A 17,308-nucleotide genomic window follows, 5' to 3' on the forward strand; every position below is an offset into this window, starting at 1 on the left:
ACATGTCTCTTGAAGGTCCACACTCCTTTAACCACCAAGTTCTGTCCTGAAACTCTCTCTATTGTTATATTCATTCCTTTCTTGGATACAATGTTGAGAGTTCAGATTGCAACTGGTATCTTTTTTTTTTTTTTTTTTTGGTAGAATTGCAACCCTGAGGCTCCAGGATCATTACTTTGCAAGCTACATATGTATTTTCTCTGTAAATATTATATCATCTAATTTGCATCTTTGGGTTCTGCTGATTAGCCATCAACATGTGATTTAAGGAATACAGCATATGAGATGTACAAATCATGACTCAGTAAGTTATTATTTTAAAACTCTGACTTGGGATTTATACTGACTTACATACAATCTAGTTAAGCATTTGATCTGCGACTATTACTAAAAGCCTTATAGCTCAAGTTCCATACCCATGTGTCTCTGGAATTCTATACTCAGCAGCAAAAGGGCTCCACAGGTGAGAGAAGCAAATGCCTGAAGTTATCTCCACCCATTACCTCAAACCACTTAGGCACCACAGGACAGGAAAGGCTCACTGGGTACAATGAACCAACAGGTCTTACTGAATTTCTTAAGACCATGTTTTTTTCCCCAACTGCTGAAAACTGCTTCAGAATGGAGGAAGGTAAGTGAGCTGAGTGATTAAGAGCAATCCTCCTTGGCACTAAAACACATTTACACTTCTAACTTTACCTCTATTTTGATTTATTTCAAAATACTCTGAAGCCATCAGGAAGACCGCCTTTCAAAAAGATAATAGATGCATTTCTTTAGTTGTAAATGTGTCGTTTCAGAAGGGGCCCTCTCCTCTCTCTGACGTGGCAGCACGGCAGTGTGTCCATTCTCAGGACCTGATGCTTTGGCCTCTTCGGGTAATAGGGCTGGGAGATGGACAAGTGAAAAGATGAACAGTGAAAAGCGCAGGAGGGACAGCCATGGGTTCCACAATGCACTCTGAGGACAGATTATACACGCATCCACTCTCCATAATTTGAAAATATCTCACAGATTAGAATATACACGAGGACAAGAAAGAACACAGTAGCTTAATACTACACTATAATGTAAACAATAGGCTAAACCTTTCCAAGTCCATAAAAAAAGATTCAGGAACTTTTTTTTTAAACTTCTCTGAGCCAGTTTCCTTATATGTAAAATGGAGTGTTTTGTAAGAATGATATGTATTTGACACAAAGTAGATGCTTAGTTGTATTATTCTCTTCCAATATTTAGAAAAACACAAGAAAAACAGGGGAATAAAAGCAGGAAAAAAGATGATGGAGAGGCTTCCTTGTCTGCCCAGGCCTGAATCTCAGAAGGGAGAAGGAGAGGGGCATGGTCCTTTCCTGAAGTGGAGAGTAGACCTTCCTACAGACCCAGGGCTTCTGTCTCAGTCACTCTCAGCAGGAGGGAGGGATGGAAAACTTGCTACAGGCTTCACTTATGTTGCATCACTTTGAGTCCATATTTATTTAATAATTTAAAATCCTTACACTATAAGCAAATGCTCAGATTCACTGAGCACTGTCTGGTCTGTTCTAGGGGCTTCCATATAGCACTCCCTAACCCTTATACTAACGCTGCAAGGTAGACATTATTGCCATTCTCATCATGCACTCGAGGACACGGAAACATAGGGAGGTTAACCAGAGGCACGTAAACTTCATGTATAGGCTGAAGCCCACAGGTAAAAGGGTAAACCAGCCAGGCCATGGGGTGAGAGCAACACAGGGTCACACCCTTAGTTCATCATCAACATGTTCAGGAAACAGCTTTCGAAGTCTGTCAGCATACCTGCCCGTCCCCTGCGGGCATGCTGAGAACCCACGTTGGACTTTCTCCTTTGAATCTTGGTTTCCTTTTAGGGGGCGGGTTTGAGGACACAGGTTCTGACTGGGGTTCGTCCTGGGGAAGTGCCTCTTGCCTTCTTTTAGTTCCTGGCACCAGTCTACGGAAGTTACACGCTGGTGTCCACACTGGCCTGCATCTGTGTGCCTATCTTCTTAGGGAGGTCATAGACTCTGAGAGGCAGGCGCAGTCATGGTGCTGGTGGAGCACCCGAGGCCTCCAGATCAGGAACTCCTCCTCTGGAGGGCAATGCTGCATGCGTGCCAAGTCACTTCAGTCGCATCCGACTCTGTGACCTCCTGGACCTTAACCTGCCAGGCTCCTCTGTCCATGGGATTCTCAACCTACTGGAGTAGGTTGCCCATGCCCTCCTCCAGGGGATCTTCCCGATCCAGGGATCCAACCTGCGTCTCCTGTATTGCAGGCAGATTCTTTACCATCTGAGCCACCAGGGAAGCCTGGAGAGAGAGGTTACCCTCTGCTTAGAGTGAAAGTGAAAGTCGCTCAGTCATGTCCAACTCTTTGCTACCCCATGGATAGGCCAGAATACTGGGGTGGATAGCCTTTCCCTTCTCCAGGGGATCTTCCCAGCCCAGGGATCAAACCCACGTCTCCTACATTGCAGGCGGATTCTTTACCGGCTGAACCACAACCACAAGGGAAGCCCAAGAACAATGGAGTGGGTAGCCTATCTCTTCTCCAGCGGATCTTCCCGACACAGGAATTGAACCTGGGGTCTCCTGCACTGCAGGCGGATTCTTTACCAACAGAGCTATCAGGGAAGCTCTACTCTCTGCTTAAAGCCTCAGCGCATTGTCACTACTGGAGGACATCAAGGCTGCGGAGGAATGCTGCTCAGCCTGTCAGCCCAGGTGTATGAGGCTGCTTCAATTACCACTCTGGAACCTGAAGTCAGGAATAAAATGGAATAGACTAGATTTAGGGATTTTTTTTTTCTTCAAATTAGAAAAAAAAAAAAAAAAACCCAAAAAACAAAAACCCAGGCCCAGTGGAAAAACCTATGATATTTCCCTGAAAAAAAAAAAAAAAGGTAGACTTCCTCTTCCATGGGGTTAAGTTCTCAGAATTGAAGTTCAGAATTTGCAAGTGCATTTTCCATAAGATGTGGGATTACACCCTGTAGCTCAAATTTATACACACTTTCTTTTCATTATCACCTTTATATCCAAGTAGCAGTTGAGATATGAGGCAAAGAGACAATAAGTGATTATACAGGAAAGGAAATGATTACGGCAGAAAACGAATGGCAAAGTTAATTTAGTCACCGCTTCTTGAAACTCTTTATATGGTATTCTATGTGCCACACCAAGCTTTCTTAAAAATTATGTCTGCCCTCATCTAAGACTGCATGAGATTTTGGTGTAAAATTGATAACATGAACCTAGCTAAAACCACTGAGGATAAATGAGTCAGGGAGAATTCTTTTCTGGAGGTGGAGAGGAAAGGAAAACCTCCTCAAGGTCCATGTTGACGTCAACTATGAATTCATTGTTCCCTGTGAAACTATAAAAGCCTGTACTCAAAATTCCTCCATGTGGCTGTTTGTATAATTTCTAGTAGCGATAAAATAATTTTCTTACTTAGTTTTACAGTAATTTAATAGCAGAGCAAAATAACATTTCATTTAGTTGTTTCCAGAGCACCACCCTGAAGTAGGAGGAATTGCAGATACTTTGTTTCCAGGGGACTGTGGCCTTAGGGAAGTCTTTAACCATCAAAGAGAACAATAAGACTAAGTAAACAAGTTAAGCACCACCCACAAAATAATGAACTTGACGATGTCTGTGACAGTGAGAGAGTACACGAGAACAACACACAGGCTTGTTGTTTGTAACTACTTGAATGGGATCTATCGTGAAAGATAGTCACAGAATGTGGCATTTTAAAAACGGATTATGATTTGAAGTAACTTGTTTTAAAAGTTTTTAGAAAATTGAAAGGCTCAAAGTATACAATACCTGTCCTCTACCTAATGCTCAGAGATTACTGAGGGTTAGTGAATATTTGTGAAGTCATCCAAAGAGGATGTAACAATTCTTGCAAAACATTAGTTCTTATTAGCTACAGGGAAGAGAAAGAATTAGAGAAAGAATTAATGTAATAAAATTACTGATTCTTTGGGCTTGGGTAGTGATTTCAAATTTCCTTTACATACATTTATCATCCCAATTGCCCTGTAAAATGAGAGCTCTAATTCTCTCACCTTGCCTATTTAATTGCAGAGTCTCCCTTAACACTGGTTTTTATTTTTTGGTCTATAAATGGGCTTGGGGCTGCTGTATCATAAAAATATTCATACCCTGCTTTTGCATTAGCTGTTCATTATTTCTTTTTAAAGTACTAAGCTTTAAAAAAAAAACAACAAAAACTGGCTCATAATTGTTGCTTTCCTATTCAATTCTGTTTGCTCCTGAACCCTTCTGTATGGTGTTTTCATGACACATCTGACTCCTCTCTCGGCAGCCTCCAGGAAGCTACCCATCCTCCTTGTCTGAGCACCCAACACCACTGACCCTTCTTCTACCTGGTGGTCTCTCTCAATTGTCCTGCTTTCCAAATTTCCCTTACATATATTTTTGTATATATGCTATGTCTTAGACCATCTTTTCTTTCCCTCCTTTGAGGGTTCACCATTTTCTTTCTCTTTCTTATCATGAAATGTATAAATATTTCTCAAGGTTCTATTTTCTTTTTTTTCTCTCAACTAAATCTTTTTCGAATTTACTTCACATTCATGACTTAAAGTATGGCCCTTTTGGTCAAAGCATTTGCTATTCCTAATTTCAAATCCCTCCTTCTCTACTCCGGAACCCTATTTAGAGCTCAATGTTAGTTGTCTCCACAGGGTCTACCCCTGTTATCGCATAACTCAGTGAAATTGAAAATCTTAGTTGCTTATTCTTGTCTGACTCTGTGGGACCCCATAAACTGTAGCTTGCCAGATTCCTCTGTGCATGGGATTCTCCAAGCAATAATATAGGAGTGGGTAGCTATTGCCCTCTACAGGGAATCTTCCTGACTGAGGGATCGAATCCGGGTCTCCTGCATTGCAGGCATATTCTTCACCATCTGAGCCACCAGGGACATCTCACCCTCAGCATTGTATAAAATTGACTTGTATTCTGTCCTCGGCTGCTGCTGCTGCTGCTAAGTCGCTTCAGTCATGTCCGACTCTGTGCGACCCCATAGACGGCAGCCCACCAGGCTCCCCCGTCCCTGGGATTCTCCAGGCAAGAACACTGGAGTGGATTGCCATTTCCTTCCCCAATGCATGCAAGTGAGATGTGAAAGTGAAGACGCTCAGTCGTCTAGTTACTTCTTTTTCATCTTCTCTCTTTGATTTCTTAGAACTATCTTTGATGATTTCTTCTCTCTTATCTTGGAGAGGGCGATGGCACCCCACTCCAGTGCTCTTGCCTGGAAAATCCCATGGATGGAGGAGCCTGGCAGGCTGCAGTCCATGGGGTCGTGAAGAGTCGGACACGACTGAGCGACTTCACTTTCACTTTTCACTTGCATGCATTGGAGAGAGCTGCCCACCCTCATCCATAAAGTCTGTTGAGTCTAGGTCCTCCCCATGCCCCTTTCACCAGCCCCCTCAGGTAACCAATAATCTGAACTGCTGACAAAGCTTCCTGGGCCCTGCGTTCTCTCGAGTCACCTTCTTCCATGTACAACCATGTTCCGCATCCCTGCTGCTAGATTAGATCTTCCCAAAGCAAAGGCCAGGTCATGGCAACCCCTTACCTAAAACCCCGCCACAGCTTTGCCCCAGAATGCAAACACCTTATACCTTTTTCTAATGCCTCACCACCATAAAATTCTGTTCATCCTTCAAGGGAGCTCAAATGGAACCTTTCCTGATAAATTAAACTGGAAGTTAATGTTAACTAGATTATAATATATTTTGTGAACTTTCTAACTTCTAAGATAATGGTGATTTGAGGGTATGGACTAAGAATTCTTGGTGGCAGGGTCTGTTTGTCTCCACTTATCTGCCTCTGCAGAACTCACTGTAGTGCCAGACACCTAAGACGTATTCTACACATGGTTGCCAAGCCAGTGAATTGAGTGAATAGATGCTCTGGTGCATCCAGGTACATAGGGACATAGCTTTAACCACCCTGCAGGGCGGTTGGTGTGAATATGTCTAAACTTTTCCATGAGACTCTAAGGCTCTGAGCAAAGGGCTCCAGTTTATATTGAAAAGCTGTATCCTGTCTGATGCCTAGGCTTGATCCTCTACATTGAAAGCATTCAGTAAATTGATGGATGAATAGTGCTGACTCCTTCTGATTCGGAAAATGTAAGTTCTCTTATTCGCAGACTCAGTAACAGGCAACACAGTATGGTGAGGATGGAAGGAGTGAGATTATATGTTTGGCTCTTCTACTCACTATACTGAGAACCTTTTGGTATGGCCTTTGTTCTCTTTGGACCTCAGTTTCCCCATGTGTATAATAATAGGTTTAGACCAGCTTAACTTTACTCTCTTTCCACACTGATAAAAAGTTCTAACTGCAATACGTTCCTTAGAGAGAACAAAAGATGTAGGAGCCGAAGAAAAGCTAAAAAAAAAGCAGCTGTGCTTATTCAGCCCATGTGGTAATGAGAGGTTTTACTATGGTACCTGGTATTAAGTGATTGGTCGAAGGATCTAACTTGAAATTACCTTCGAGCAAGGAATTCCTAGACTCCTCATGCATGCTCTCAGCTGATCGCATATCTGTCTCTGAAGACAGCACTACATTCTTTTAAGTCAGCATGTGAGAAGCCCTGACAGATATGAAGGAACACTAATTTTATATAATGAAATTTGCCATGAGTAGAGGAAGCACATATGAAACTGTCACCAGCGGCTGCAGATAAAAATTAAAGATGTGCTCCAGCAAGATAAGAGATGGCAAAATGAAGAATGGAACCCTGAAGATCAGCAGTCAGCTTTGACAATTACACATGGACAATCACAAGAACATTCACATAGTATCTGGCAGAGTGAAAGGCATGGTGTGACTCAGAGCAATGGGCCAGAGGACCAGATTTGCCAAGGGACTGATTGCTACAGTCTGGAGGGACCACGAGTCAGTGACTGAGTTCCAGCAAGGCACTTCTAGAGGACTCTGTGCCTCCTGGAATGAACCTCTTAAAATATGAAAAGTTATTTTGAACCATTTCATCAATAAATTATCTCTAGATGCTGCCTAATATTTGCCCACATCGACTGATCTCATGCAAAGAAAGGCACTTTTACCCATTAGAAAATAAGTGGTGTCTTGCTTTCTTATTTATCTGGAAAGCAAATGTCTCCAAAGGAACATGCAGTTCAGCCCAGCTGACTTTTAATGACAGGCAGTGTGACTCAAATACAGACTGTCCTGTGAGTTTACATTAAAATGAGGCAAACTGTAAGAAAGTCTGAGTCTGGTAACTGAACTGCTCTGTTTGCTGAGAACACCATGCTCTTTCTGCGCCTCTGTGGTTTTGCTTCTGTCCCTTCTGGCTCTAAGGCCGTTCACTCCCTCCGCTGCTTTACATACACCTACTTCCTGATCCAGGGCTAATGTCACCTTTCTTGAGAAGCCCTTCCCACTGCTTCAGGAGCCTGGGAGCTTCTTGTGCATTGTCAGACACTTCCATATGGTAATCGTCTTGTCCCTTGCACAGGTTTAAAAGTTGGTGAAAGTGTGTGGGAACACCACGAGTTCCTAAAGTTTGGGGACAGTATTTTGTATCTTCAGCCCTGGTCCCTAGCTGAGGTCTTGGCACAGACGCAGGGGTTTGACAGCATTTAATGTGTGACTGAACGGAAGAAGGCAGGAGTGAATGAGGTAAGAGTGACTTCCAGAAGGTACTGCATCAAGTAGCCATGGAAGATATCCAGTTACATTAGCATTGTAGGGAAAGGATAATTTTTATTAAAAAGAGGGATAATTTTATGAAAAGTAGATTATGACATGAAACTCCAAGATATATAATTAAAAAAAATAAAGGTATCCCCAGATATACTATGTGGAAACTCTAGAAAATAAGAGCAAATAAAAATTAACTGGCCTTCTAATGTATAAGTGTGGGATTAAGAACTGAAACCTCTAAATAAGAGGGTATCAAAGGTAATAAAAATAATTCCAAAGAAATTATGTGTCAATTAATTCAGAGAAGGAAAGAAGGGAAAGGCTATCTTTAAAGAGATGAACCCACACATAATAAGTAAAAGGTTTACTTTGTTAATGAAATAGCAGGAAAAACAAGTTTAAACTGTTGGTGATGAAAAGGTAAATATATAATTCTTTATAGGAAGTAGAATAAAGAGAAATGTGAGACACTCGGGATAATGAGAGCATTTAGTTACATCAAAGATGTTCTATTTACTGTTTAACTGATATGGAATCTTATTAGAAAATTAATAGAAAGCCATAAGATAATAAAGATCTGTAGTGACTTACTTCATCCCATTTTGGCTCTATTTCTTCTGCAAATTAGTGTGACCCCAAAATGTTTTCAGGATTGTCCAACTTGTCCTAAATTCCATAAATAAACTCTTTCAGAGGATGCTGTTTTTTGCCATGTCTCTATTACAGCTCTTCACAGATGGACCATTTTTGTCCTTCCAAAGTCTAAGAATAACTCTTTCAGTTATCAAGACATACCAAAACCCAGTTCAGCTGCTCCTGTGGGATTCCAGTTAGTTTAGACACATCTGCTGAGATACACGCATCTGAATCCAAATGAAGCTTTTGTTTGATGATACATTTTGAACACTTACGAAGGTTTTTTGGGGGCCAAAATGTTTTTCATTTTTTTGGCACTCCAAACAGAGATCTTCAGTTATAAACACTGCCTTCTGAGCACCTCCAGCAGAAATCCAATCTTTTCATGCGAACAGGTGCCTCAGGAAGTTTTTGGAATGCTTTACACTGAATCAGCTTTCTGATTGGAAACTTTCTGAACACGCAGTCAAATTTGCCAAAGAGACCTTCAAACTTGCATGAGTAGTTTTCACTCATCCAGACATACATTCACACGTACAGACAGCCCTAGTGAAAGCAAGTCAGAGCTCTGTAAAACTGAAGTCTTTCTCTTAAAGGTTAACTACGACACACAACCAAACTAAACAAAAGGAATAAATACATGACAGGAGAGAGAATGAATAAACAGCAAGAACCTCTGTTCAACTTCTCCATAAGCATGTTCCCCTTAAATTTACTTTATCTGAGAGTTTAGGTGACACATCCCTTCAGTAAAAATCCACCCTAGTTTCAAATAATGTTCCAAACATTTGTGTTCTTAAAGACTGTGGCTGGGGGGGGTGGGGGTGGGATGGCTACTAATTCTTTTCACTAACAAACGTGTTCAAACAGTTCTTTTTGAAACACTTCCTTCTCTAACACAAATAGGTCAGCCAGATTCAAATCTGAAGGAATGAAAAACTACTCTCTAAATCAAGAGTTCTTTGGAAAAACTTCTATTTTACCTGAGTCCCTACAACTTTTCTTTTCCAGTTTGAATATAAACTGAAAAGCCGTTACAGAGTAAGACAACTTTTGAAGCCTTACGCCTGAACAATTACAGAGGAAAATCACTTCCCCATTGGGCATGCCCGGAATTCAGGGGAAATCTGCTTTCAAGTTTGTCTGATGGCCCTGGACCAGATGCTCCAAGGTGGCCAGAAACCTTTGTCTACACCCACTTAGCAGATTTCTGGCTCTTTATCAGGAACTAAGAGGTTTATTTGCAGAAATGAATCATTTCCTTCAAAATATCCTTTACCCTATTTACATGCTTGCATATTCCTTCCATTTTGTTTTCCCCCTACAGCTTTACTAAGGGAATTAATTATCTAGAAGAACAGGAACATACAGTAAGTACATCTGAGATACAGGATGAGACACAGTATGTCATCTATTAGGCCTGGCTAAGACCAGCAGCTGATGCTAAATGGGAAGGAACATGAACCAAATGTTTTTTAATCACAAAGTTAGTAATTAATTGCTCTTTAAAATACATTTTATGCTTCTTTCTGTCTGTGTACATGAAATACACATTTATTACATGCCAAAAATTACAACATTATGGTTTAAATGTGACTGGCACGGAAGTCCGGAAATCAGAGTTAATGTTCCCACAGCAACTTTAATTCTGTCCGTGTGCACATGGAGAGCTCTAATCGTCTTCCGTTCCAGGATAATACGTATAGATGGTTTGGGAAGGGCAGCTCAAGACCCATATCCTCAACTGTAGTTACTGGAAAAAAACAAAGGATAAAAGCTGTGCTCCTGTCCACGTACGTGGATAAAAAACAATGTCCCCGCGCCGGGTGTTGTGTAATCCGGGAACGAAAGAATCCGCTGTGATGTTGGCACTCAAGGGGACAGTTTCTGTTGCTGTGGGAACCTGAACTTTGCATTTCCTGACTTTGGGGTAATTAAAATGTCAGCCTTAATGTGGCATTAATGGAGTTTGTCATAAAGAAATCCTCTTTGTTTTGTTCTCATAAAAAATTGCTTAAAAGTTCATAATGAACCAAGTGTACTAAAATCTTCAGTCTGGGGGACTGACGCAAAGGTTTGGGAGGGGGGAAGGCCAAGGGAGGCAGACGGCCTGAGGGAGCAAAGGAAAAGACCACCCGGCTCCTCCCTCAACAGTGCTCAGCCCCTCAAGATTCAGGCTACCTACAGAGCTAAAGTTAAACCCGCCCACACAACAGTTTGGTAATGTGTAAAGGTTAAATTAAAAATAAATAAAAACTGTTAATGCATAAGTGCATCTTGGCAAGGACACAAAAAATGAGACAATCTGATGAGGCCAGTGCAAGACACGAGAAGGTAAGTAACCACAGATGTCAGCTTCCAACAAAAACAAAGACATCAAACTACGTCCTCCCAAAGTAGGGAGGCAGCTAAAGGGGGTGGGGGAAATCGCTCCTCCATCTGGAGGAAGACAAAATGGAAGTGCCTGTCACGTGTACATGACTGAGACGTGCTAGGCTTGACAGTTGTCAAGAAAGGTTTTCCTGGGAAGAGCTCCGATGGCTCTCCTGCCTTGGTTCAGCCCTACTTCTAGGTTTACATGGAGTGTTTACATGGAGAGCCTGGCTCTGCCCATCCTCAGCCTACGCAGGGGGAACTGTTCCGCCAGACGCCTAGGGGCTCCATGCCCTTTGCATTCCGAAGCTCATCTTAATGGCTCCCATCGCCATCATCTGCACTTGTTTACCAGGAGATTGTTAGCAGTGGGGAGGAGGTGACACTCTAAGGGGTGGTGGGGGAATATTTCTAGGTGATCATAGTGGGCACACTGGCAAGCAGCACGTGTTTCAGTAGTGATATTAACCTCATCACTTCACCAAGGAAAGCATTTCTCAGCCATATTCCCTCTTGCTTTGACTTTTATTGGAATCTTTAGCTGGATTTGAAGTGGCTCAGCAGGTTAAATAGCCATCTGAGAATTTCAGAGGTCACACTTGCCCTTTTTTGCTCCAAAATACGGGCTGTGTTTTTTAGAGGTAACAGCACCATGGGTTGCCCACTCTGACCAGTTCATACGCAGAAGTGACTTTGCATTCATGGGGATGCTTATCCATCGTGTTCCTGTCACCAGTATGAGTAGTTGCACATTTTCAAGAAACCTGTTTCGAGCCAGGAATATAATCTCCAGGCTCGGAACAGAGAATTCAGGCTGCTCACAGTGACGGAAAATCCACAAACATCCCCCTCTCTCCTCCCCCTAATTATCAAGCATTCATCTATATGGGTGTCCATTTTCTCAGTCTTCTCATCTGTAAATTGGGAAGAATTATAATGACTGACAGAAAATGGTCATTAAGCCATGCCTAAGAATAATTTTGCTAAACACATGACAAATAAAAAGGTGCTATAAAAATTCAGGCACTTGCAAACACTTAGAACACCACATACTGGTGGAATGTTTCTGAAGTTAAAGATACTAACAAGTCAAGGGCACTATTTTTAAATGCCCCAAATCTGTTAGTTCTAAATAGAAACTGAATATTTTACCTTAAAGAAATTAGGCTTTTAAATTAATCTATGGTAAGAATGACATTTGAAAGTAAAAAAAAAAAAAAAATTCTCTTGAATGCAAGAAGAGCATCCAAAAATTTTAACAGCTTAAAATAAATCTCTTTCCTGTCTTCTCTCAAGCAATCTCCAAATGGACAGATTTCTGTGAATCTTTCCTCAAAACAATTTTCTTCTAAGTGTAGGCTCAAATCAGGACAAACTACAATCCAAATATATTTGGCGAAAAGTATAATCAATTTAAACAACAGGTTGGAGCAGAAAAGACCTACACATCTTAATGGCAAAATCAGAATGACTTTCTGAACAGCTGGAGATTAGGTTTCTCCTCCCTATTTGTTCCCCTTCCAATGGCATTCAGACCTAACTGAGCTCAGATCCACTAGCTTCCTCAGGGTCACCAAGGGGCTGCTCCTTGTACATATTTCATGTTAATGCCACGGGCTGGCCAAAGAATGCTTATGGTAAAGTATAATCAACAGCCCAGTGCTGTTTCTTTTCCATTCGGCAAAACATTCATTTGGCTGTAACGGGATTTCTGGGCTAAGGCCGTTCTATGTAATCTTCCCCATAAGCTGTGGCAGATAGCCAGACGTTGGAGGCTTGCATGCAGGAGCTCCAGGCCCTTCTCCACAGGAACAGGCTACCTTCCTGGTAGGTAGGGACAGTGCGCACATGTCTATGGGCACCGTGCCATGCTATTTTCCAATTCTTCCTGTAATTACTATTAGGCTGGAGACTGCCAGGCAAGAAGGCCAAGAATGTTACTATTCTGACGGTCCACTGAACACAGTCCCCACTTCTGACCCCCAAGTTTCTCTATGGAATTAGCAGCTTGGTACAATGCACACAGGTTGCAGAGACTTGGCTCTTGTTATTTCTCGTTTCGTTTTCTTGCGACAGCTGAAGTGTGGTCTCAGCTCGGTCATGAGCAGAACAAGGTGGGGTCCCTTTATCTAGAGGCTATTATGATGAAGAAAGTACAGAATGGAATGTCCCAGCTTCATTCACCTCTCGCCCTTTCTGCGAAGTTTTATGTTTGCTTTGTCAGAAAAATAACAATAGGAGATTTAGAATCTCATTTCCTAATTAATAATTTTTGCTTTGTGGACAGGATAAATGGAGTTCTTTTTCAAAAAGAAAACTTTCTTGGTCTTAGCTTAATCCAAAGAAGAAGACTCCAGCTTTCTGCCTGACATCACTGTGGAGGTCAGTTTTGAATAGCTGTTGGAATAAAAGGAATATTCTTTCCCAATGGACTCCAAGTTATCCTACCCCCTTCCATCGTCAACACACGTGTTGCTCTCTCTCTGAAAAACTGAGCTATGTTTCAGAAAGAGAAAATATCTTCTAAACGTGATTTATCAACTTTCTTAAAATAGAATTTGAAGAAGTGACACTCAGATTAGTGGGAAGACAGCGAAAATAAACAGCAATGGAGTGATTTCAATAGCGACAATCTCATTAAGCTGCCCATTTCCAAATTTAGCCCGTAGGCAGTTTTTTTAATTAAAAAATATTTTTAACCTGAGTTCTTATTGGCTACGTGAAGTCTGGGTGGCTTCTGAATTCTTGGAAGCCATTCTCTTTTCTTCTGTAAATTTATGCTGTCCTTTAACCACTTCAAAATAAATTAAAAACTGGAAAGAGAAATTCAGCCAAGCTACAATAACTAATGCAAAGCTGACTTGTGTTATGTAATTTCAAAATGGAAGTTTCCTTTTGAGGTCCATATTTGGTCGCTGAATTTTGTCATGGTGGAAGTACCAGTATTCAGATCACAGGGACAAAAGAATAATTAGAAAATAGCAACAGGGCTTCTGCTTTTGAGTTAATGTTATGAAAGATAATGCGGTTCATGTAATTAACCCGCCTTTTGAGGCCAAATGGCTGGTCACCTGGTTTTAAAACACACTCTAGCTTTGAAAATATAGATGTTGGCTGACTCAAAATGGTGGCAAGTTACTTTTGGCTACTTTGGAAGACCGAATGGAAACAGCTTGCTCTGAATGCAGAAAAGCCCGAACCCGGTGGGGGAGAAGCCTGCTCCGAGAACCGTGAAGACACCATCACCTCAGTGGTGCGAGTGGTGTACTCACAGTCAGATGACCCGGGATGAGCGTGCGAGTTTGTCAGTGAATGTGTTGAGTGGATGAGGGCTGGGCCTGGAGACAAAACAGCTTCAAAGTTCAGGCAGGGAAGGCCCGGCTTGGCGCTGGATCCACCCGGCTGAGTAATCTCATTCTCCTCAGATGCCTTCTGGTTTTCAGCTGTCTTGGGTTTCTTCCTGAAAATAAACAAAGGGCCCTTTGAAGGAACTGACTGCATATTTGGGAAAAGGCATTTTTAGAATCTGTTAAAGATAACTTGATTTTTTTTTTTTTCTGAGGGGGGATGGGAAGGAGTCCAGTATGTCCCTTGTTTTAAAACAAGCTGATTCTTGTTTTTTTTTTTTTTTTTCCCTCCAGTAATGGCCTAACTGGGAACACATGAAAGCATATGGGCCAAGCAAACAGCACCACATTTGGACTCTGTTGGCTGCATAAAAAGACCCTGTCCCAGAACTTTAGACAGCTTGAGCTACGTATGGCTGACATTATCCAAGAAAGCATCCTTTCTTCCCCCCGTAAGAGTTTTAACATGGTCTGGAAAAATACTAGTGGAGGCTTTACCGTTCTAGCATTTGTCAGGAAGCTTAGACAGGACCCGTGGAGTAATGGGAGGAGCACTGGGCTGGGAGTCAGGAGACTTGAGCTATGGTACTAGCTGTGCCTCTAACTTGCTGTGTGGCACTTGGGCACCTCACTTCACCTCTCTGGGCTTCAGTTTCCTCATCTGTAAAATAAAGGGCTTGGATTAGAAGGCCTTAAAGGTTCCTTCTGGCTTTCAGTTTCTATTCATGGAACACATTACAGAACAGTCAACTTTCTTGCTGTTATTAGATTTTGTTTTAGATCAACACATAATTTCAAATCACAATCTAAACTTGCAGGCTGTACCAATGAGAGGGATGAAAAACTGTTAGAGCAGCAAATGAAAAGTGAAAAGAAGAGCTTAGACTCCAGCAGGTAAGGAAGGAAGATGTCACATAGAGATCCTCTATTCCAGCTCTACTCATCTGAAGCTTAAGAGTCCCTTTTAAAAAAATAATTTAGTGCATGATCCTGGAGTGCAGGAGTGTGACTGTGTGTTTGGGAAGAGAAGGGTGGAGGGAAGTAGAAAGTAATTGTGATCTGGGACCAGGAATAGGAAGTAGCAGAGCTCAGCCATCAGTCAGCTCCTCTCCCTAGGACCGTGCAACTGACAGAAATGAATACATGCTTAGCTTACGCTGCATGCACCCTTGGCCCTAGTCAAACCAAATTATTTGTCATACTCTGAACAACATCCCACCCACCCCTACCAGTTTCCTTGGCTCTAAGCTTTTTCTATCATCATAGTATAGTGAACAGAAAAAGTATTTTTTAAAATATTTTCTGGTAGAAGATGATGTGTGGTACAGAATTTGTTGTAAGTGGGTCTGTTCCCATGTTTCCCTTGTTTCTCTAAGCATGGCAATGGACTTGTTATACAGAATATTTTGTATTGAAATTTGTTGTACTGGGTAGTTAAATCTGCCCTCGCAGAATATGGTGTTATGAATTAGCATGCTGTGTTTCTGGTCCAACAGGTTGTGAAATCAAATCTGCTTTTCCAGAGGGCAGGAGGCAGAGATGGCACGGTGAAGATGAAAATAGAGGGAGAGCGTTTAGACATATTTTTAGGATGGAGGAAGCCAATACAAAAGCAACAAACTGCAATCCTTTACTATCGAATGGTGACTAAGGAAGGAACCTCCAAATCTTGAGTGTCTATGTGGGCTTCTAGGAACTGGTTTCTGGTTTTCAGTGTAAGGAAGTACCCAACTGCTTTTTCTTCATGCAAACCAGCACTCCCTCCACAGTCCCTATTTCTCTCACCGCTGTCTGTCGCCAGGCTTGTTACCGTGTTGGACACCTCAGGGTCACACATCTTCCTCTGCCTTAAAGCCATTTTGTCAAGTCCTGACAGTTGTACATCCTTCACACTTTGCACACCTGTGTTTCCTTTCCGTTTGCATTGCCATCACCTTAACACTTTTTATTTAGACTGCTGTTTACTTTCTGACTCCCATCCTCCTTGACGTCTCTACTGCCCCAGCTTTGCCTTCACTGATCTGAATGGCCATGTCAGGCTGACAACTCCAGGTGGATTCCATGTATATGAGACTGCAAACTCTCTGAGGGTAAAAAACATCATAGTTGTTTTTGAATACCTGCGTTCACCCATCCGTTCCTTCTTCCTTCCCTCCACCTATTCATTTATTCATGTATTCATTCCACAAAGACTTACTATGTGCCTGCAATGTGCCAGCACGGGCTTGGAAATAAAACAAGCCTGGTTTCTTCCCCCCTCCCAGATCTGCTGTCTAGTGTATAGCGTGAAGCAGAGTAGCTTAGACAAAGCTGTCATTCAATATAGGTTTGTTGATGGAATGAAATTGAGTTAAAATTAAAGTATATTTTGAGAATAGTTATAGTCTGAATCCAAATTAAGTTTCCTACTCTTTATGCAGCAGGGAAATCTACCTTGACAGGCTGTTTTCCTTGGAATCCATGAAGTACATTTGATAAGAGCAGGACCGTTATGCCCACTAAAGCTAGGCTGGTTCTCATGGGTCATTTAAATATCGAGATGAAACACTAATGACAGACATCACTTAACATAAAAAATTTATTCCTGATGTTCATAAATAAGGTCTAGGCTAGTTTCAGATGTACTAATTTCCTTGGTTTCTTTCAGGAAATTGAAGAAGCTGTCTTTCAAATGTGAGTGTATGGCCAGCCCACCAACATTACTCTTTACTTTTAACTTTGCAGAAGTTGTATTGTTCTTTCTATTGATGGCATCGCTTCCTTCTCTAGATTTGATCCTGCCTCCCACCTTACATCTTGCATCATACCCTCCTGTCTGTCATCTCAAGGATCACCTCTGGGGACCATTCATAGCACAAAGACACTGAAACCATCTCTACGAACAGAGGATATTGAAAACTCAACCTTTTGGCTCACTCCTTCATTTGCCTAAAATCCCTTTACTTATTCTTAGACCATTGGGCTATTTCCCAAGTGCACATACCAGAGAGACATTCACTGACCCTTAGAAACAATGCATTTTCCATCTCACTCTCTCTAATAGTGGACTCCTTTTTCCAGAGCTGAGAAACTCTAAAACATAGCAACCATCTACATTTAGACATGCACAGGTGCTGTTATTTTGACCCTAGTTTTGCAGCTCATATTTTGTTGAGGAGGATAAAGGAAGTCTTGTAGTAATTAATTGAAAATACCTTCTTTGGTCGTGTAAAAGAATTACATGAA

At 41.7% G+C, this 17,308-nt stretch overlaps 1 protein-coding gene across 50 annotated transcripts in view; it reads right to left on the minus strand.

The window, feature by feature from the left end:
* Positions 1-17,308, minus strand: part of ZBTB20 (zinc finger and BTB domain containing 20) — an 863,472-nt gene that overhangs the window by 51,782 nt on the left and 794,382 nt on the right. For all 50 annotated transcript variants that reach the window (XM_060417945.1, XM_060418065.1, XM_060418031.1 and 47 more), the window contains 2 exons: positions 14,582-14,744; positions 14,009-14,196 (listed from right to left, as the gene is read on the minus strand). In XM_060417945.1, the coding sequence (XP_060273928.1) occupies positions 14,009-14,196; positions 14,582-14,592 (199 nt within the window). In that variant the 5' untranslated portion in view covers positions 14,593-14,744. The remainder of the gene's footprint in view (positions 1-14,008; positions 14,197-14,581; positions 14,745-17,308) is intronic.

The sequence above is a fragment of the Ovis aries genome, chromosome 1 (assembly GCF_016772045.2).
Source record: "Ovis aries strain OAR_USU_Benz2616 breed Rambouillet chromosome 1, ARS-UI_Ramb_v3.0, whole genome shotgun sequence".
In the NCBI taxonomy this organism is placed as follows: Eukaryota; Metazoa; Chordata; class Mammalia; order Artiodactyla; family Bovidae; genus Ovis; species Ovis aries.